Raw genomic sequence first — 22,191 nt, 5'->3', positions numbered from 1 at the left:
ACACAAATATGTTGTAACAGCTGCACGTTTCTCTTATAAAAAAATCATTCAAGCTTGAAAACATCCCAAAACTGAGGGAACAATCACAGCAGTACCATAATATTAGTATGCACCGAGCAACTCTAATTCTTCTTTTTCTGATATAAAGACATCACAGAACCTGTGTAAACACTTGTAACATGTTGAATTCCTAGAAATCCTTCTCCACTCACATCGTCGTTTCTCTGCATCGTAGCGGCGCGGAACGGTGAGAGGCGGGGCCGAAAAAGGGGGCTTGGAGCGGGTCGTGAGGGCGGTGCAAAAGAGGGGGGAAAGCAAAGAGAAAGAGAAAAAGAGAGAGAGACGGTCCCCAGTTTGAAAGCCGGTAATTAGTGGCAGATGAACGGAAGCTCCGCTATACCACCGGAGCAACGCGGAGAGGAGAGGGTGGATGACAGCCTTCTGCCGCAGAGAAAAAAAGCCCAAATTAGGCTGATTTCACACGCAGCTATACCGGCATCCCCACTGCATGCACAACGCCTCACCTTTATCCCATCTTGCGACTCTCACCTACCCACACACCCACCCACCTCGACCACCCATCCGGCTGTGTGCTGACTTGGTGATGCAGGGTGGAGCTGGACGCATGGACAGCCGGCAGGATAATATCTCGGTCTGAGTGCGTCTTAGATGATCTCCGTCATCACCGGGTCGGTACCCCCGCTCTCCTCTTTGGGTATGTACAGCCTTGCTTTGGTATAGTGCAACTACAACGTGTGTTCAGCGCGCGCTGCGAACAGAACTACTAGACAGTTTTGAGGGGAGACGCTTAACAAGTCTAATTATGAGATCACTTGGGCTCTGCGATTTTTCTCTTGCGCACAGAGCCCTGCAGTTTGCAGAAGGCGCGGAACGCAGCGGGGTACTGACTATTAAATTTAAAGTAGAGCTGGCGATATAATTTCTGAACGCAAAGCAGATAAATGCTAGCTCATTTTGCAGCCTTCTGTCCTTTGCGTTATTCCAGCGGATGAGAGAACCCCGGCCAAGGGGCGCCCCTGTGACCGGAGGAGGGTTGGATTCTCCCGGCTGGTGACCTCCTGCTCCGGGGGACAAATCCTCCCACCACCGGGCATCACCTCCTCTACCCCGGACAAAAACCCACGGAGCCCACCGATGCGTCCGGCAGCCCCTGATGCTCGGCAGTGCTCCGGGGCTTTCCGGTCGGTGGGAGAGGCTCGAGCCGCGGCCGCGCGCTAGGATGCTGCGCCAGGTGTTGCACGCGGGCCTGAGGACCTCGTTCCACGCGCTGGGTCGGTTCGTGGCGAGCCACCCGGTCTTCTTCGCCTCCGCGCCCGTGCTCCTCTCCATCTTGCTGGGTTCCAGCTTTAGCCGGTACCGCGTGGAAGAGGACGTGGAGAGCCTGCTCGCGCCCAAGCACAGCCTGGCCAAGATTGAGGGCAACCTCGTGGACAGTCTGTTCCCAGTGAACCGCTCCAAGCACGCGCTCTACTCTGACCTGCAGACTCCGGGCCGCTATGGGCGCGTGATCATCACCACCCGAAAGGGGAGCGTGATGGATCCGGTTCATCTGGACGCCATACTAAAGGTACGCACGTGCACACATGGCACAGACTCTCAACTCATTTCTTTAGTAATTGTGAATTTCAGCTGACAAGCAGTCTGATATATAAAATAAAATAAAATAAATGTAAAAGTATCTTTAAAGTATTTTCACGATTAATAAAGAAATGATAAAAACACAAATATGACAACGAAGCAAATAAACACGTACACAGGTGTCTGCTGAAGAAATAGGCTTCAACTAGTAGGTGCCAAGATTGAAATGGACGGAATGTGAGCCGACCTATAACCTTTGAATGGTCATTTTTAGAGTTCGAGAGCACATATAGGCCTACCCACCCACTCCGCGAGGAACCTGTGGCGAAATGCCAAGCGAAAACACACAGCACTTGAAAAGTACAGCATTTGACAAGTTAGCTACTGTGCCCTTTAAATCATGGTGTATACATCAGAAAACGAGGTGCATCTACAGCTTTAAAAACAAGCTCTCATTCAGAAACACAAAGAGGTGAAGGTCAGTATCTGTAGGCTGCCTCACTCCTCACTCTCCGTGACTGATATTCATTAACTGGAGTCTTATTTCAAATCACCCTGACAGCCTTTTGAGGTTATTAAGCAGGGTATCCTAATCACACGTTAACTGGAGCTTAGAGGTCTCTATGTTGGTACACCTAAATGGTGTTATGAGTATCAGCCTGACACCCCTAGAGCAATTAGTTTAATGATTTCATGAAGTTATTAGGCTGCTATCAGAGCTTGCTGACTCATATGCTGGACACGCCGAGCTCTGCTGAGGAGATTGAGTTTGTGAGAGCTCCATCCACGCATGCTTTTCTGTGTATGTGTTTATCAAAGAATGTTATTGTGGCCTACTTTACATACATGCAGAATTCAGCGTTGGTCCACAGAGGACTGCCACAGTTAGAGAGCTCAGAGCTGTGCATCTTTTGCTGCCAACGGGCAGCGAGTGAGAAACAGGTTGGTGCATAAAAGAGAGTGCTGTAAAAGGGTAAATCCACTGTTACGTAATCTTACAGTGTTGCATATCATCCGTGAGGTTCAAGACTCTGTAATTTTCCTTTTCCTGTGTCTTTGCTTGCTCTTGGCTTGCCCTCAGCATATGAGTTCTTGCATTTTCCCAGAAGCTTTTTTTGCATCCCTCTGGGTCTGAACTTGTTGCATGTAGTAAGTTAAAGCATGCGTCGGTGGAGAGAGCGATATCAGCAAGAGCGAGAGAAAGAACTAGACGGGATTTCCACTTGCAGTAAGAGTAAGATTTCTGAGTCACACCCATTGACTGCATCTACTGAAGTATTTAATCTGTAGTTGGTAAATAAACTGATTCACTACAGCTCGCTCTTTTTTGAGGTGGTTTTCATCCTTTGTGGGAAAATGTTCAGTGTTCAAACAACCCGTACTTTACTGTTATGTGATACTGCATGTTGTTTTTGAAAAGACAAAGCAAATATACAGCATCATTTCACTGCAGGGGCACACATGTGAGCCAACACCATGGTCAAGAAATGTCTTAACAACTGTTTACTGGAAGTATATTATTATGGATATAGACTCGGTTCCCAGAGGATACACAGCGCTGTGTTAATTGTGTTTTTCTTTTTTAATCTTTTTCCACCAGCAGGTTAAAGTCTCTATTTATCGAGTAAAAATTAGAATTTCTCTCGAGGCATTTTCTGTTTAAGTCAAATGTTATTATTTAGAACAAATCTCTGCTCTACAGTTCTCCTAACATGGCTCTAGTGTGGTTTTAGAGCCCAACCAATGTATCCATTTTCTTTACTGTTTATCCAGTTTCTTAGAGACTGGTCAGAAATCCCCTGGAAACCTCTGGTCGCTACGGGAAAACAGTGACTGGTTGGCGAGTGGTTACTGGATGTCAGTGAGTGAAATCAGTTGCAAAGAGGGTTCTGCGCCGTGACCTCCTTGTGATTGATTTAGTCCCTAGCAGATTACTGGAATTGCCTGTAGTTTCCATGGAAGACTGCAAGCACTTGCTAACTTACCATAAAGTGGTAGTAATGTTTGGAGAAAGTAATCAGAATCAGCATACTTTATTAAGGATAGCATACCCTAAGGAAATTATGTGGGTTACAGTTGCTCCAATACGCCAAGGGTAATAGACTAAACTATTAAAACAATCCAATATGTTACAGATTTACAAATTTAAGAAATAGCACTAATATATATATACAATCACTCAATGATAAATATCAAGGATTAACAGAGGTGAATATAAATGAATATCAAGAATATTGACAGGAATATTACAGAGTAGAAAAGAGTGTGTGCAAAAAGGATGTAACTATTGCAGTGTTTATAGTGTATTAGATGGAGGAGTTGTACAGGGAGATGGCCACGGGCAGAAAAAGTTGTGCTGCACTGGCTTTACTTGCTCAACTTTTATTTTCAGGTTGAATGGTCTCCATTTCCAGTTTGGGTCACACTTTTTACAGTTTCACAACTACTTAGAGAGTGATTGGCAAGTGTTTGCAGAAAAGTCGATGTCTTCCATGCAAACTAGGTGACTGCTGCTTTCTGCTAGCAACCAAAGCACTCACAAAGAGATTTTCAATGCAGTAGCATTTACCTTTTTTGTGTACCAATGTCACATAACAATAGCATGCAGCCTCCTGCAACCACTCATCAAGTGGTCTCAGAATACTGGTCTCTAAATCTTCGTGATTGGGTCTTTAACAGTAAATTTCAAAGGGATTGCTACCAACCTACAACAACCACTTGCAACAGGTTAGGGATACTCATTCTTTCTCCTAGCGACCAGTGGTTACCTGGTTTCTGACACCCAGTCTCTAGTTCTGTGTGACTGGGGCTTTAAGTTTACAGGAGGGCTGCAGGATATGTCAGTTTTCACACAGCAAAAAGCAGATACCCCCTTTATAGGTTGGCACAAAACACACAGTCTCACACCTATCATATATAGTAGCATCACAGATGGTTTTGCAAAGTTTCTAACTAGTCCATAAAATATGTTGCTGGAAAGTTATCCCCATCAAATATCTTCGTATATGTTGATGTTGGATTTTTTAACACAATAAAAGATTCCCAGCCATCTACAAGAATTAATTATTGTTTATAGTCTTGTTTTATGAATATTTTTTCTTTAACTCTCACCACCAGCTAGTTAGTGATCCACAGAGAATATAAATCTGAAATAATATCCACCTTTTAAAACAGGGTCACTTTAGTTTCTTTAACATAACAACCATGATAAGACTTTATTATCCCACAGAGAAATTTTCTTGGAGACATAATGCATAAACACACTTCATACACCTACGTACACAGTAGCTGTTTCATGAATTTTATATTGAGGATGATTACTAAAAACCCTTCTTGAATAATCAAAAGAAAACAATCGACTCTGTGTTGATAGAGCATGGTAGGTTTACTCTTGATAAAGATAACTGCATGCAAGTGGAAGTGAAGTTAACGTTCACTTGTAGTGTTCAACTATTAAAGAGCAGGCATCTGAAGTTAGTGTACGTGCTTGAGGCACCTACAGCAGGAATTTTAAGTCTCTGCCATGAAGCTGTCGACAATAATGATGACAGAGTGGAAGAATTTGCAGTAAAAGTTTATTTTACAATAAATCTTAGGACAGGTTGCTGCAGGACAGTAACTTTTAAACCAAAATTATAATAATTTTCAGGAGACATTCCTGCAGAATCACACTCCCTTTCTTAAGCCAATGCAGCAATCTGAGGTAGGAGAAAGCTTTTCTCGTGTTCACCATGGCAGAGACTGGCATCAGGCCTGTTGCTTAGTAACCAGCACCGTGGATGCTGGCACAGTTGTCCTCTCGCCATAGAAATGGAGGAGTACTCTGAGACAACTATTATTTCTCTGTTGAGTAATATATAAACACATACACACACACAAACACACACACTTCCCCAAATTTCTCTCCCTAGTAGTCGCACAAACAGGAACACAAAGTAGGTGAATGAGTGGCTGACACTCAGTTTGTGTGCTGCGTAGTGAAACTTTTCACTGTTCCCACAGTTTATCCAGGAAAGCCACCGTTAAGCTGAGCAAATAAAGCTCTTTCTCTCTTTGTTTTCTCTGCTCGCAGCTCCACAGACGGATCTACCAGATGCAGGTAACTGTGCCAGCAACAGGCTTCAACAGTTTCAACTACTCCTTCTCCAACCTTTGCCTTCTTGATGACAAGAATGTCTGCATCATCGATGACATCATCCGCGCCATGGAGGAGATCCAGTCAGCTCGCAACTCCAATCGCTCCATGCCCGTCCTGAGGTACCCCATCACACAGCTGGCAGATGGGCGGCAAGCGTACATTGGCCACCAGATGGGTGGTGTGCAGGGCTGGGGTCCTGGGGGGGCGATGCGAGCTCAGGGAATGGGAGTGAGGGGAGAAGGTGTCCGATCTGCCAGGGCGCTGCAGCTCACCTACTACCTCCAAGCCCCAGGCGGCCTGATGGACCGGGTGGCCAGCCAGTGGGAAAAGGCCTTCTGTGCTGAGTTGCAACACTTTGCAGAGTTGCACCCAAAGTTGGGCTTCTACCCTTCTACTTCATCTTCTCTGAGGACAGACTTCCAGTTCTCCTCAGTGCTGGCACGTCGCCCCCTGTTGGCCAGCCTGGGAGTGTGTGGGGTGCTTGTCGTCCTTTGCTGCTCCATGAGGGACTGTGTGAGGTCCAAACCCTGGCTGGGACTGCTAGCTCTGCTGTCCATCACTCTATCAGGCCTTACTGCTGCTGGGATACTCAACCTGACTGGGGCCACCTACAACTCCACGTACTTGGGGATCCCTTTCGTCATGCTTGGTAGGTTTAACTCTGATATATTTGCTGTAGAAATAACAAATAATATCACAAAGTATATTTTACCTTTTGGGTGTTTATGAAATAATTTTCCCATTTATCTGGAACTGACCTGTATGTATAGGACGTTTTCAAAGAGTAACCGATGCTAATCCATGGCAGGTGGGAGCCGCACAGAACATTGGCATTGCTTTTCCTTCGCAGTTTGCTTGCCTGTACCTCGCAGCCTGCTTTTTCAGTACCTGTTGTAATAGATTTTTCAGATGTCTGCCTAAGGCTGAATGCCATTTCAGAGTAGACAGGTCTTCAAAATGACTGACAAGTGGTGGGGCATGAACTTGACTTACTGATAGAGAGGATGATGGTAACAACAACATGTTTTTTGACGAGTGGCAAAAACTAAAACTAAAGGTTCAAAAAAGTTTTAAGTTGCAGCTGAAGCAGAGTCTTGAATGAGTTGTGAGATGGGACAGGAAGTTATTTTACATGCCAACAAGACCTCTGACTTTAACAACATTAACTTAACTCACCATATATGTCTTTATTCACCACTTTGCTTTCAATCATTAGTTGTTAATAAACTCTGGCTGTCTTACAGAGTGTGTCTTTTGTGTGTCTTTTCCTCCGCTCTCTTCTTTTCTACTCACCCAAACCAGTCATGACAGACTGCTACTCCCTAACCCCGGTTCTGACAGAGCCACACACAGATACATACACACATATGTAATAACACTTTACTCACGTTGTATATAACATTGTACACAGACTATCTTCCAGATCTTCAAACTGAAGCCCATGCCTTAAGCCTGCAGTTTTTTTAATGGCCAGCAGGAGGTGCCCCCTCTTTTTGCAGAAACAAGAAGTCCTGTAGAAGTCTACAGGAAAACTACCCTACTGTTCACTTGATATGCGATCACAGTGAACACTTTTCTGATTAGTGCTTTAGCATTTCAAGTCTTGTTTATTACAAGATGTCTGTTGTCTAAATTATGGTAGTGTGTAGAAGGATCATAAAATATGGTTTGCTTTAGGGTGAGCCTGCCGTGTTCTTGAGAAGTCCCTGCACAAGTGCACAGTTGTCCTTTGTTTCTCAGTAAGATCTACCCTGCACTTAGGACTAGTTTCAAGGAATAAAATGGTAGCCATCCATTCGCTTCCACTTATCCTTTTCCAGGGTCGTGGGGGGGCGGGAGCCTATCCCAGCTGTCACAGGGCGAAAGGCGGGGCACACCCTGGATAGGTAGCCAGTGGTAAAAATGCCCAGCTTTTCCTTTAAATACAACTTCACTTTGGATAACAGTCGGTGATCACATCTTTGTAATTAAACCTGGTACAATTTAAGTTTATATTCTGTGAAGAGGCATTGCTGTGCTTTGTTTATGTCGCATCAAATTTAGTACAGCTGAAATGAAGACACTTTTAAAACTGTTTGTGCAACAATACTGCTTAATGTAATAATCACATTCTAGTGATGGAAGGAAAAACCTTTCAGTGCAATTTATAACCCTCTGTAAGTGTCCAAAGAGCTTAAGGTTGATTAAGGGGGCAGCCCCAACATGCAATTGATTTTGGAAGCCAGTGAAAATGCTGATTTACAGGTAGTATAAAACTTGGGTATCAATGTAATTATATATATATATATATATATATATATATATAATTTAAGGATAAATACTTCTTTGGGGTATTGCTAAAAACAACAACTAATATTAAACAAAATTAACATTTTGTTTAACTGGAAATATTAAAGACATACAAGCATATTTTTGATTTGGTGATGACTTTTCCACATGCATTCATAACATTGTTGTAAATGGGGTTGCACAGTAGTATTTATCCTACTGTGTATTTCCTAAAGTGAAAAAAATCAATCAGCAGTTTAACAAACCTCTGCTACTGATCAGTGACTATTTCAGCTGCGTAATTGGATTGTCTCTGCATTCCTAATTATGCAGCACCTTGCATGTGGAAAGGGCCAATAAAGTTGTATCAGTGTTTGAGCATTCATTTGTGTTGCATTTGGCACTAAATTAATTAAGTAAATTTGTTTATTTGGTTGGGCAGGGATAAGATATAGAGAAGGAACAAAGAGAAAGTGGGCAAGGAAAGGCTGCTGTCAGGCTTAGAACAACTGCAGAGTGAACAGAAAGTACAGGAAAACAGGCAGAGAGGATAAAATATGAAATATCACTCCAAATGCAGGCTGAGATAAGGATTCTCTTAGCAGAAAATGAAGTTAAACTGTAGTTAGAAGGAAGACAGGCAGGCAGGGAGAAGGATCTTCTCAGAATGCAAGTGGGCAGACAGAAAAAGGTGGGAGGACAGCGTGAGGCGAGAGAGAAAGCTTTGTTACAGGGGAAGATAGGATTTGGATTAAGGAAGAATGCTGTATTTTTGTAATATCTTAAAAATGACAGAGATTTGTGTCTTTCTCTTTTAAAATCAATCACAAGAGATGTTTCACATTGTGCTCGCTAATTTAAAAAGTTGCACATTGATGGGATAATGACTTTGGGCCATTAACTCACCAGGTGTGTGATTGTGTAGCAACGAGGGTAAATTGTTAACGGTAAAGGATCATTCTGGTCTGCTTCAGCCTGCCATTACTGTCACTGCTGTGGCTCTGTGGGTGTTGCTAACTTTGCACTTTTCACCTCTGTTGTGGAGCTTTGGGGAGTTCTGCCTAACAGAAATGGTGCAGTGCACAGTACATCAGTGTGACAAGTGCAAGCTTCCTGCTTGTTTAAAACTGAGATTTTTTAACAGAAACGCAGAAAGTAAATACAGTAATCCAAATTTTCCTGGTGACCCAATCACCATGTGAATTAATTTGGACCCCAGTTTGGGGGGGGGACTGATAACTGATGGACCATTTTAGTCATTTTTTTATAGAAAATATCACAGTTGTACTTTTCTCATGACTTAATTTCAGGCTTTCTTCTGTTTCATAAACCTGCCAACTAAGGATTTTTCATGTTTGAACAGTTGGTCAGATGCACAAAAATGTTTCCTAGAGCTCTAGGAAAATTTCAGGCATTTTATAGAAGAGTTTGACTGATATATTTGTTGACCACTTGTTAGGGTACTTGGGAGGCTGAAGTTTTTCATGATTACTGAACTTCGATTTTGTCATTATTTATCATTTCTAATATTTTGGGTTCAATGTTAGAGTTTTTAGTCTTCTGGTTTCTGTCTGTGTTCAATAGTTGCTCTGTTTCCCCTGTCAGCTGTATCCCCTTGTCAACTGGATACAGCTCTCATAATACAGTCTCTGTGTTATGTTTCCTGTTTTACTTTGAAAGTCCGTGTCACATGTCAGTGTTTTTAGTTTTGCTTCCCTTGCCTCATTAGGCTTGATTTGTCCCAGCTGTGTTTCCCTCCTGTCTCCCATTCCCTGATTGCTCCCTCTGTGTATTTAAACCCTGCGTTTTCCTTGGTCTGTGTTGCTATTTCTCTCGTTTCATACTGTGTGTTCTGTCTGCCAGTCTGTTTTGTTATTTTGTTGTGTTTAGCAATAAGTCAGTGTTGAGTGTACCTTTTTATCTCCGTAAGTCTGTACTTTGGCTCCACCATTCCTGCCTTCACCGAGTACAAGAGACCAATATTGGCCTACTGTACATACTATAACTGCAGCTATGTTGAAAGTTTTGTTTATTTTACAGACAAAAATGCAGGGAAAAAGCAGTACAGTACAAGTAGGACAAATACTTCATATCAATTGTCAAGCACAGTATGGTGATTTGACCTGGTTTTGCAGTTGACCATGAACTCATCTGTTTTCCAGAGAATTCTAGAGTCAAATGTGAGGTCATCAGTGCAAGAGCAAACTTGGTCAGGCACCAGGGCAGGGGTGGCAAAGTCCAGGCCTTGAGAGCCGGTGTCCTGCAGGTATTAGATATCACCCTGGGTCAACACACCTGAATCAAACGATTAGTTCATTACCAGGCCTCTGGAGAACTTCAAGAAATGTTGAGGAGGTAATTTAGCTATTTAAATCAGCTGTGATGGATCACGGACACATCTAAAACCTGCAGGACACCGGCTCTTGAGGTCTGGAGTTTGCCACCCCTGCACCAGGGCAATGATCCCAAGCAGAATAGTTGAAAAAGAAAAGAATCAAGGTGTTGCAGTAGTCCATTCAACATCCAGACCTCAACCTTAATGAAAAGCTGTGGCAGAACCTTAAGAGAGCTGCCAGAGCGAATAAACTGAAGCATTGTTGCAGAGAAAAGTGGGCATAAATTACTCCACAATGATGTCGGAGACTAATAAAGTCATAAAGAAATTATTGCTGTTTCACAGGAAAACTCGTAAAACCAAGCTGCTCTTAAATTCCCCAAATTTATTTTTATTTTGTAATTTAACTAAAACAGTCATCCCCACATTCAGTCATTCCACATTAATTGATATGTAAAAATCAAATTAATGGATCATTTAGTTTTTAAGAAAATGTCATATAAGCACCTCATGAGATAATCTGTTTACCTTTATTTGTTTTACAGTATTGTAAGTTGTTTTTTCACATATTTATTTAGACAGTTATTAAAAACTGTCTTTGGGGGAGGCAATTTTAGAAGCTTACCATTAGCTTGATTTATCAATTTCAAAGCCAGTTTAGATATGTGTTTGGGGTCATTGTCCAGTTGGAACATCCAGTTGTGTCAAAGGTTCAACCATATAGCTGTTGATATGAACAATTTGCAGGTAGTCCTCCTGCTTCATTATTCCATCCACATTCTACAATGTACCAGTATCACTGCCAGCAAAACAGCCCCAGAACATGATGCTCCCATCACCATGCTTAATAGCTAGCAGTGCTCTTAGGTTTATAAGCCTCACCTTTATGCCGCCGAATAATTCCGAATTCCTGTTTTCATTGTGGCCAAATAGCTTAATTTACGGTGGTATGCAAACGTTTGGGCACCCCTGATAATTTTCATGATTTCCCTTCATAAATCATTGGTTGGTTGGATCAGCAATTTCATTTTCCCCTTTAAAACCAGTCGGAGCGGGCATGCTCCGTTTTGCGTAACTATTTTTAAATCCCTGTAGCTCTGCAACCACGTAAGCTTGCGCAGTAATTTTTTTGCATAAGAAACCGGAAGAGTTGTACTTACATGTTATGCCATCAGCTTGTCCTAGGTCACGGTTTCCTTCCACATATAGCTTTGCAAAAACTGCATAAAAAGCACTTGCAGCAACAAAAACATAATATTCCAGAAACTCGCTTTGCCGATCTGATCAGCTGTTCATAACACTTCCTACGTTGGAACAGACGTCAGCGCGAACTATTGCATGTCCGCCATTACCTGCTTGGAACCGGAAGTGATTCTTTTTTTTTTTTTTTTAACCTTCGGGGCTTTATAAGCCTGCACTGGTGTTTTCAAAAGTCATGTTTGACTTTATGACTTTCTGTATCGTTTCTGGGATGCTTAGAACTCAAATTGCACTGCTGGAAATAGTTTATTTTGATGCAAATGCTGGTTTTTTTGCAAATTTGCATTATAATTTTCTTTTCCGTTTTTCCTGCAGTATATAAAAATTGGTGTATCTCAAAAATAAAACTATGAAGACACTCAAAATAAATTTCCTGTTGTTGGAAAATATTTTGTGCACCTTTTTTGTGTTTACAGTTTTGAGGGATAAACCTCTTAAAATTCTCTAACTACATATATATATATATATATATATATATATATATATATAAAAAAACCCAAAAATGATTTTAAATTTTTTGGTAGTTTATTGCACTTTTTTGCAATTTGTGTAGTTATTATGCACTTAATGCATACATATTATTAAAGTTTGGGCTATAACGGTTGTATTGATGTATAGCAACTTGAAATGCTCCCAAAAATGGCACTACAGCATGTAAAAATATAAAGATAAGCTCTGGCAGACTTGGTTCTATGGTAGGTCTTAAAGGGTTAAATATATCATGTAGCAGATGAACACAATGATATTTGAGAAGTGAAATGAAGCACAGAAAGTGTGCAATAGTTACTTAAGCTAAATTAGGCAGGTGTATAAATTTGGGCACCCTTGTGGTTTTATTGATTAGAATACCTTTAGCACCAATTTTTGGAACATAAAATTTGTTTGGTAAGCTCATACACCCTTGACCTACATACACAGGTGAATCCAGTCATGACAAAGGGTATTTAGGGTGGCCATTTGCAAGTTTTTCTCCTCTTTGCGTCTTCTCTCAAGAGTGGCTACATGGGAGCCTCAAAACAACTCTCAAACACCTGAAAACAAAGATTGTTTAACATCATGGTTTTGGGGAAGTATAGAAAAAGTGATCTCAGAGATTTCAGCTGTCAGTTTCCACTGTGAGGAACATATTGAGGAAATGGAAGACCACAGGCACAGTTCTAGTTAAGACAGATCAAGGAAAATCTTAGATAAGCAGAGGCAAAGGATGGTGAGAACAATCATAGTCAACCCACAGACCAGCTCCAAAGACCTGCAACATCATCTTACTGCAGATGGTGTTGCTGTGCATCATTCAACTATTAAGCGCACTTTGCACAAGGAGATGCTGAATGGGAGAGTAATGCAGAAGAAGCCATTTCCGTGCACATGCCACAAACAGAGTTGTTTGAGGTATGCTAAAGCACATTTGGACAAGCAAGCTTAATTTTGGAATAAGGTGCTGTGGACTGATGAAACTAAAATTGATCTTGTTAAAGTTGAGGGTTGCATGGATTCCAGTCAGTATCAGCAGATTCTTGAGAACAATGCTCAAGAATCAGTCACAAAGTTGAAGTTGGGCCGGGGCTGGATATTTCAACAAGACAATGACCCTAAACACTGCTCAAAATCTACTTAGGCCTTCATGCAGAGGAACAAGTACAACGTTCTGGAATGGCCATCTCAGTCCCCAGACTTGAATATTATTGAAAATCTATGATGTAACTTAAAGCGGACTGTCCATGCTTGGAAACCATCAAACCTGACTGAACTGGAGATGTTTTGTAAAGACGAAAGGTCCAAAACACCTTCAACCAGAATCCAGACTCTCATTGGAAGCTATAGGAAGTGTTTGGAGGCTGTTACTTCTGAAAAGGAGGATCTACTAAATGTTGATGTCATTTTTCTGTTGGGGTGCCCAAATTTATGCACCTGCCTAATTTAGTTTAAGTAACTATTGCACACTTTCTGTAAATCCTATAAATTTCATTTCACTTCTCAAATATCATTGTGTTTATCTGCTATATGATATATTTAAATGAAATTGCTAATCCAAACAACCAATGCCGTCCATATAGGCGGCTGAAAATTTTAGTTGAGGTTGAAGGTTTACATTTTGGAGCAAGGGCTTCTTCCTTTTTGGTAACCTCTTAGTCCATGGTGATGTAAAAGTTGTGTCATGGTTCACTTTGTGGCAGCCAGGAGGAAGGACCCAAATGCAGCTTTATTTGCTGGAAAAAGATGAACACCAAATGCAGGAAACAAAACATAAAACTAGAAGCAAGGAAACACAGACTCTAGAGGGTACAACGTGACAACAAGCAGGGAAAGACAGGACTAAAATACACAGAACCAGAACCTACCCACATGCCAAAATTGGTATGGCCCGGATCTGGCCCACACAATGTGCTTACACATGGCCCACATACCGCAAAAAAAGACAGCCCTTTGGTGGCCCAGATCAGGTTTGCCAGATGTAATCCACACATGGGGCAGCACAAGGCCAGTTGCAGACACACTGGTGGTTCTCTGCAAACCTGATCTGGCCAAAGGGCCATCATTTTTTGCGGTATGTGAGCCATGTGCAGCCACGGGCCAGTTGCAGACACACTGCTGGCCCTGTGCTGGCCCAGAACAGTTTCAGCTCTGGCCCCAGATGTCAGCCTAATGTGTACCTTAATCAAGCCATGTAATAACAACGTGTGCCGGAACATAACAGTGCAAAAGTAACATGATGAAACTCTGTTCAGACAGTGAATGGACTGATTCTTATATAGCACTTTTCTACTCTCCCGGATTACTTGAAGTGCTCTATACAACATGCCACATTCACTCAATCACACACTTTCTCTAAACTGAGTGCTTCCTAACTACATTCATTCAGACTGGAGGAGCCAGGGATCAAAATGTGTACACTCACAAACCTGTCAAGCCTGCATTTGAAACATTGGCTACCATAGCAGTATAGTATTTTAACATAGCATTTGGATCTTCTAACTAAAATAGGAGAATAGGAACATAAATAGTGCCATCATTTACAGACCTGGCCCACATCTGGTTGACATACACCCTGCCATGACACCAGTCAGTCAGAAGTGCCAGCTTGATGCCGGATCCGGGGAAGACCTGTTTTCTATGAGCCTGGGCCACATAAACCAAACCACAATTGGCCAGATGTGGCATGCTATCACATAAACATTGGCATCTGCGCCAGCCCTGACCCATATCTGGATGACATACCACTTACCATAGAAAAGACTAAAGAACTAAGGAGCTAGGAATACTTGAGACAGAAACCAAAACCGAGAGACTAGCAAAGACAAATCATGAAATCAAGGATAAATAATACAAAACAGAAAACATTGGGTCACCATCCCAGGAGCGTGACAACGTGCTTCACTGTGGTCAGTGACACGGATGTCCAGCAGCCATGGCAGGCTTGAGTCTTGGTGGTTCCTGATTGTTCCTGAACAACAACCAGTTTCCTCTCATCTGGGTGTAACAATTTACATCTTCTTCTAGATCTTGGTAAAGTGTTGATAAATCCAACTAACTTGTCGTTACCTACAATTGCTGGAGCTGATTATTTTGAAATCTTCAGTTGTTCCTCCATGTCTCAAAGGGACCATGGCAATTTATGCAGATCTACAGTTCTCCTTCTTAGATCTTCACTGAGATCCTTGGACTTCCCTATTGTTTTGACTATTGGTCAAATCATTCATCATGCTGACAAAGAGAAACTACCAGTTGTGGTAAATCATAATCACTAATGAGAAGTTAATAAGCTTTGGCTAAAACAAGGTTAAAAGACACTGAAGAATCTGCAGTAACACTTATTTAAAGATTAAAACGTGCATGCATATATCTGAGCCTGTATGTATACTTTTTACCCTGCGTGGATTAGAGAAAATCCAACACCAACCCAAAATTATGCAACCAATTCTCATGTTTTAATTCTTAGGATTTGAAAATCAACATGACATTCGTGACTATGATGAGTGTAAGTAAACTTCCAAACACAACTCTACATACATACATTATATCCCCCAAGGATCATCAGCAGCAATACTTCACTTGTTAAGATCGCTTGTTAAGATTTTTTATTTTCTTCTGCCTGTTTGCTCCATTTTTGCCATAGTTAACAAACTGACAAAGACTTTTCAATATCTGAAAAAAAAAACCATTTTGCAACACAGTAGTCGTATCAAGGGCAGACATAGTTTCAGGAAAAAGAAACATCCTTCTATGTTCCTCTAAGTGCTTCTATATATGTGAGTGTGTCTGCTTGTGTGCCTGTCTCCTGCTGGTAAATATCCTTGCACAAGTGCTGTCTCCAGCCTCTCTTTTTTGCTCTCATCTTGTCTCTGCAACATTAACCTCTGCACCTCTTTTCTCCGTCATCCTCTGTCTAATTCCCTCTCACAAGTCGCAGATCTGCAGACTTTCTCTGTACTCCACGCCCACGCCTCAAGTGTCGGTACAATGCGCCTCTGCTTAGGTGTTAAGTGTTTCGCCATGCTGAGGTCACTGGAGAGGGGGGTGATGGTGGTAGCGGTGGGGTGTACATGTGTTACTGGTGACTCACGGATGCTATGGCAACCACAGAAGGAAAAAAACCCTTAAAAACCATCTGCTGCACCTAAATCAATGTGTATGCGCAGCACGTGAGACTGGACAAGCACAAATTCATGGAAATGGGCACTAATTTGCTTTATTGAATCGACAATGATTCATTCCTTTCACTTATCATGTGAAAATTGTGCTGTTGTTTTAAGACTATTGGTCTCTTTATTGTTGCTACTGCAGGAGCAATGGCGCTTCTGGTATTTCTCACGTTGGGCATGTTACAATCAAAAGAAAATGGCATTTTCACAGTGTCTTACATCTGTCATTTCATGTATCTCCACTTCAAATGGGATTTTGGTGTGACCTCATACAAAGAGGGAATATTCAGAAGCACTATTGCACTACCTTGTGCAACACTGGGATTTGATGAAATGAATAAACTGAAGCAACAAGGCTGAAAGATCCCCAGTTTGAGATTGGGAGGGGACACAAATCCCTGGGAGGTTCTTATATAGTTTTGACCCCTTGTAAAGAAGAGAGGAGCTTTAATTTTAAGCCTAGTTACAAGAAAATATTTGTCTTTAATACAGGTGATGTCTTGCATCCCAATAAATTACCTTGGTTTTCTGCTAAGGGAACCATGAATTAAAAACAAAGAGGTTGGAGTTTGGAAAACAGAGAGCTAAGTATCTTCTGGTGAACTGTGAAGGTTCTTCAGATAAGTCAAGAGACATCATTTGCAGCAAATGAATAAAATAAATAATTAAACTAAAATAGTTAATTTATTTAAAATAAATAATTAGAATCTAATTTGTGTAATTTAGATAAAAAACCCAAAAAAACCAAAACATATTATTTATTCTTAATTTTCAGATTTGCTTTTTATCTGCAATTGTCTCAGTCTAATCAGATTGGAGGCTTACTTGTGGTTCTTGGGGTATTTAAATGTAGAAAAAGTGAGGCATAGCCTTCAGCTTCCTGGCCAGCTTTGGAACCAGCTACCAGTTTCCTGTGATTCACTGAATATTTCTTTACTCATCTCTTTTCTTTTTCTGTATGTTTATACCTGACTACTGTTTTTAGTCATTGACAGTATTTAAAGTTTTACTCTCTAGTTTCTATATAAGAAACAAGCCAAATAGAGCAGAAATAACAAAGTTCTGCTAAAGTAATTTTTTTTGGCTAAATAAGTGTGATACTGTTACAATCTCTTTTAAATTTGTTGGTCTAATACAAGATTCATTCTCATTGCTGTTCTATTTGTCCTCAGGTCATGGGCTCTTCGGCTCCTTCGAGATGCTGTCATCGTGGAGACGAACCCGTGAGGACCAGCATGTGAAAGAGCGTGTTGCAAGCGTCTTCGAGGATGTTATGTTGCGTTTCTCTGGCTCCACCATGATCCACCTGATGACCTTGGGCCTGGCCGCCTCCCCGCTCACCAACATGGAAGCCGTCCGGCTCTTCTGCCGCACTGCTGCTCTGGCCGTTACCATCAGCTATGTTTACATGTTGTCCTTCTACAGTTCCTGTCTGGTGTTTACAGGCTACCTGGAGACCGGGTACAGACATGGCTGCTTCTGCCGGCGAGTCCCCAAACCAGACCGTCTGGACTCTAAACCGGCTTGGTACAGGTGTTTAATGTACACTCGTTACCAGGAGGAGACCCAAGTGACGAATCCTCCACAAGGGATTGGTCACACTCACACACCAAACCCTGACCTTACTCACACGCACACACACCCTCACCCGCATACAACTAACAACCCCGCTGTTCGTGGACATGCTCATGTTGCTAACTCCACTCACCCACACCCACACCCTCACCCACATTCCACAGCAAGCACGGACCCTCATCCTCAGGACTCCCACCTTTTGTTGGGCTGTGTGCGACGTTGCTATGGAGACTGGATCACTAACACTTATGTTAAACCCTTTGTGGTTCTGCTGTATCTGGTTTACATCTCTTTTGGATTGATGGGATTCCTACAGGTGAGACACCTGGTGATTTCTCTTTTACAGAATTATAAAGTCTTTATTTGTGGCATGTAATAAAAATGTTTGTGTCGTCAACAGGTGACCCAGGGTTCTGACCCTAGCGCACTGGTTGCAATGGACACCGCAACAGTATTGTACACCCGAGCCCAGCAGCGTTACTTCAGCTCATACTCTCCTGTGATTGGATTCTACATTTATGAAAGTGCCCCTTACTGGAATGCCTCAGTGCAGCGGGATCTGCTGGAATATGCCAAAGGCTTCCAGAGAATAAGCTGGCTGGAAGCTTACCTGAACTACCTGTCAGATCGCAACCAGTCCACCAGCCAGCCGCGGGAAAATTTCACCCGCACACTGCGCCACGCCTTTCTCCGTGAGCCGCAGTTTGCTCACTTTGCAGATGACATTATATTTGCAGAGCGCGGCCAGGGCGAAGAGCCTGATGTGGCAGCTTCTCGCATCTTCTTGGTTGCCAAAACAACGGAGAACAAGCGCGAAGAGATGTCAGTGCTGCTGGACACGCTGCGACGCCTGTCACTGACCTCACGAGTCCGCTTCTTAATCTTCAACCCTTCTTTCGTCTACCTGGACCGCTATGCTGCAGCAGTCAGCTCCCCACTTAGACACTCACTGCTGGCGGTGCTTTTCCTGTTGGGTCTCTCCTCTCTGGCTGTTGTGGAGCCCCTGGTGTCTGTGTGGCTGGGCCTCACACTGCTCTCTGTCCAGTTTGGCGTCCTGGGCTTCATGACCTTATGGGGTGTAGAGCTGGATTGCATGTCTGTGCTATGTTTGATTTCAGCTTTGGGGCACTCAGCAGACTGCAGCGGCCCCCTCCTCTGTGGCTTTGCTGCAGGTCGGGGTGAAAGCAGGACTCGCTGGGTGAGAGTGGCACTGGAGAGACACGGTGTTCCCTCTTTACAGACGCTCATCTGTTACGGTGCTGCCCTGGTACCCGTTGGCTCCATACGCTCCAACCTCACACGCACACTATTTCGCTGCCTCACCCTGACGGCCGCTTGCTCGGCCCTGCACACGTTGGCTTTCCTGCCCACACTCCTCACCTTCCTGCCCCCCTCCAAGAGCCGGGGCCATGGACCTGGAGGGGAAGGACAGAGACAGGAGGTGGAGTGTGTTGAAATGAATGACAGCACCAGAGTTGTCGACCAGATCACCACCGTCTGAGCATGGGATGAGAAGAGAGGAAGACAGGTTTCTAGTGCACATGTTACCTGCTTGTTGCTAGTGCTGTGTGGCATGTGAATGAGGTGTTTCCTAAAAAGCTAATGAGACATTAAATTTAATCCAGGTTGTGATGTAATCACAGAGGAAGTGCCACACTTTTCACCAAAACTTGCTTTAGATTCAGTCACTTTGTTTGGCTACTGCTGTCTGTTCACCATATCAAGTTGCACAACTACAGTGACATGAGGCAATCATCTGTATGACTCGAGTATTTCTACTTTATTGCTGGAAAAATAAAGACAAAATAAAAAAATCAAGATCTTAGCATTGTGATTTGTAATATATCATCTTGTGGAAATATTAGCATTTAACAAAAGTCCCCTTGAATGGGAGTTTTTTCTTCTTCTTTTTTTTTTAACTCTAATTTGTTCATTTTCAGCTCAAAATTTCTAATTCTATTCCTGCTGGTGTAGCTTCACATGATCTACTTTTTCAAAATAATTTTATCTTATTCTGGGTTTCAATGCAGCCTCTCTGTACAACCCTTATCTACAACACGCCATTTTGGGTATGATCCCCTTCCATTTAAGTCAACGTTCTTTTGACTGGCTGCCCGTGTGGAGCTGTAAGCCCACAATGTCGTGGTCATTACTCAAGAGAAATTATGTATTAAAAGTAATGCAGTATGTTACTTCAATACTTGACCAACCCTATATCATGACAAAGCATGTAATAGACACACTGGTCCACTATGTCCATTTCACGCTTTGCCCCTTCAAAGCATGAAATGGACAATCATGCAGAAGTTGCAGTACCAGAAGAGGAAGATAATATATTTAAAGCAGTACAATCCAGCGTTGTTCTATGTCACAAACAATTAAGCTAGGTGGCTAAAATGTGTTTACATGTAAATGTGTTTATGATGAACTGAATGCAATGTCTCTTTAAGCGCTTTCCTGTGATTATTTTAATGTTGGCTTGAAATAAAACATCTCCCTCTGTTGGTACTGCAGGTTAGTGATACAGTAACACGCTGCATTAGTGTGTTATTGAAAGACGTAATGTGATTACAGTATCACATTACTTTGTAATACATTACACCCAACAGTGGTTACTGGGGTAACCATATGAAGGATCTCCAAGATTACTGACATGATACAGATCAAGGAGTTTAAATGAAAGTCTGAAACACTATTTAGAGCAGCTGAAGACAGAGCTTGTGGCACATCAGGATCACTTGTACACTGACCTCATTATTTTAGAGTTTGGCCTTGTTTAACTTAAGCATCAACCATTGTAACAGTATAACATATATAGTCATGTGAAAAAAGGGTTTTAATATGCAGTCATCAATCAATTGTTTTTTGTATGACTTTATCAGTCTCTGACATTGTTATGGAGGAATTGTGGCCCACTTTTCTTTACAATGTTGCTTCAGTTCATTGAAGCTTGCAGGTATTTGTTTAAGCACAGCTCTCTTATGGTCCCAACACAGCTTTACAATCAGTTTAAAGTCTGGATGATTCTGTTGTTGTAGATTTACTGCTGTGTTTGGGACCATTGTCCTCAAGCCTGAAGTGGAAGTAGTAGAATACTTTGGTATAGACAGTTCATGGTTGACTGAGTGACTGCAAAACAAACCCAAACCATCACCACTCCACTACTGTGCTTGACAGTTGGTAAGAGGTGTTTGTGCTGATATGTTGTGTTTGGCTTTCTCAAAACATGGAAGTGTGAATTGTGGCTTATCATCTCTTTTTTGGTCGTGTCTGTCTCAAAAGCCATACAGTAGTTCCAGAAATCTTGTGATTTGTTCAGATGCTGTTATGTTCTTTGTAGAGAGAAGAGACTTTCTTTTGCCAACATTTCTGAACAAGTCATACTTGTTAAGTCTTTTTTTCCAGTTGCCAAATGTGGCAGTGTGAATTATGACTAAAAAGCTTTGCTTTGGTGTTATCTGCTCAAAGAACATTGTTCCACATGATGATCAGTCATTGAAGTATATTTGATTACCAGCCCCTGGCTGCACATTACCCTCTAAATTCCTATGCTTCCTATTGAATCACAAGGTTTTTCACAAGACTGCAAACCTTTTCTTTTCACATGAATGTATATTAGTAGTATGTGTAGTATGCATATATTGTTTATTAAAAGACAAAGCATAATAGGTCTACAGTAAATGGGTCAAAAATTTTACATTTGGGCAAAATGAATTTTAATAGGGCTTTAAAACTGATGACAAATGAATAGATAAAAGTTCATAATACTGACTTTTTTTTTGTAAAGCTGTCATCAAGTGGCGGCTCAGAGTGTAAAAGTGTATATCTTGAAAGGTCAAATCCAATACCAATCATTTTGCTCTCTTTTTATTACAATTATGCAATTGAGACACCGGCAATGACATTAAGTAGTCATCAAGAAGCATCTATTGTCAGAAAATGTCAGAAAGCATTAGTCAGCCAGCTATCAAATGTGCACAGACAAAATCCTCAAGCTTCCTGTAATCTTGCTCTATTGTACCGTCGTTACCATACTATATAAAGCCCCTTGAGGTGGCTGTTGTTGCTGAATAAATTAAATAAAATAGAACTGAATAAATCCTCGAAACAAACTTTACTTACTTCATGTGCTCGATCCCTTGGGGATGAAGAATTTAGTCAGCACCTAAACTAATGCTCATCTGGTGTTTTCTGACAAGTTTGGATCAAAGCATTATTCTATCCTGTTAACCCGCCTTCCTGAAGGGAAACGGCCTCTTTGTGTTTTACTCCTTAAGTCACAGATGTAGCTGAACTTCTGGGTGTAGGAGTACCTGCTATTGTTAAAGCGTGATCCTCTCTGATAATTGCTTGAATGAAAGTATTGTTAAGGCTCT

At 41.9% G+C, this 22,191-nt stretch overlaps 1 protein-coding gene across 2 annotated transcripts; it reads left to right on the top strand.

Annotated features, from left to right (window-relative positions):
* The first annotated feature begins 260 nt into the window (after positions 1 to 260).
* Positions 261 to 19,650, top strand: ptchd1 (patched domain containing 1). Of its 2 annotated transcripts, XM_085467974.1 has the most exons (5): positions 261 to 715; positions 1,007 to 1,588; positions 5,672 to 6,386; positions 17,413 to 18,131; positions 18,216 to 19,650. In XM_085467974.1, exons 2-5 carry the CDS (start codon positions 1,175 to 1,177, stop codon positions 19,314 to 19,316), a joined length of 2,949 nt encoding a protein of 982 aa, XP_085324100.1. In that variant the 5' UTR covers positions 261 to 715; positions 1,007 to 1,174; the 3' UTR covers positions 19,317 to 19,650. The 2 variants fall into 2 exon arrangements, with proteins under 2 accessions (XP_085324100.1, XP_085324101.1); XM_085467975.1 differs by having other exon boundaries at positions 261 to 1,588.
* Positions 19,651 to 22,191: the final 2,541 nt, after the last annotated feature.

This window comes from Copadichromis virginalis, linkage group LG9 (assembly GCF_057382275.1).
Source record: "Copadichromis virginalis isolate Kocher_CV1m ecotype Utaka linkage group LG9, C_Virginalis_male_GT1.1, whole genome shotgun sequence".
In the NCBI taxonomy this organism is placed as follows: Eukaryota; Metazoa; Chordata; class Actinopteri; order Cichliformes; family Cichlidae; genus Copadichromis; species Copadichromis virginalis.
This window is presented reverse-complemented; position numbering and strand designations above follow the sequence as displayed.

Coding starts and splice junctions, on each gene's coding strand:
- ptchd1 (XM_085467974.1), top strand. CDS start 1,175: ATGCTCGGCAGTGCTCCGGGGCTTTCCGGTCGGTGGGAGAGGCTCGAG. Junction 1,589..5,671: donor ATCTGGACGCCATACTAAAG/GTACGCACGTGC, acceptor CTCTGCTCGCAG/CTCCACAGACGGATCTACCA. Junction 6,387..17,412: donor GATCCCTTTCGTCATGCTTG/GTAGGTTTAACT, acceptor ATTTGTCCTCAG/GTCATGGGCTCTTCGGCTCC.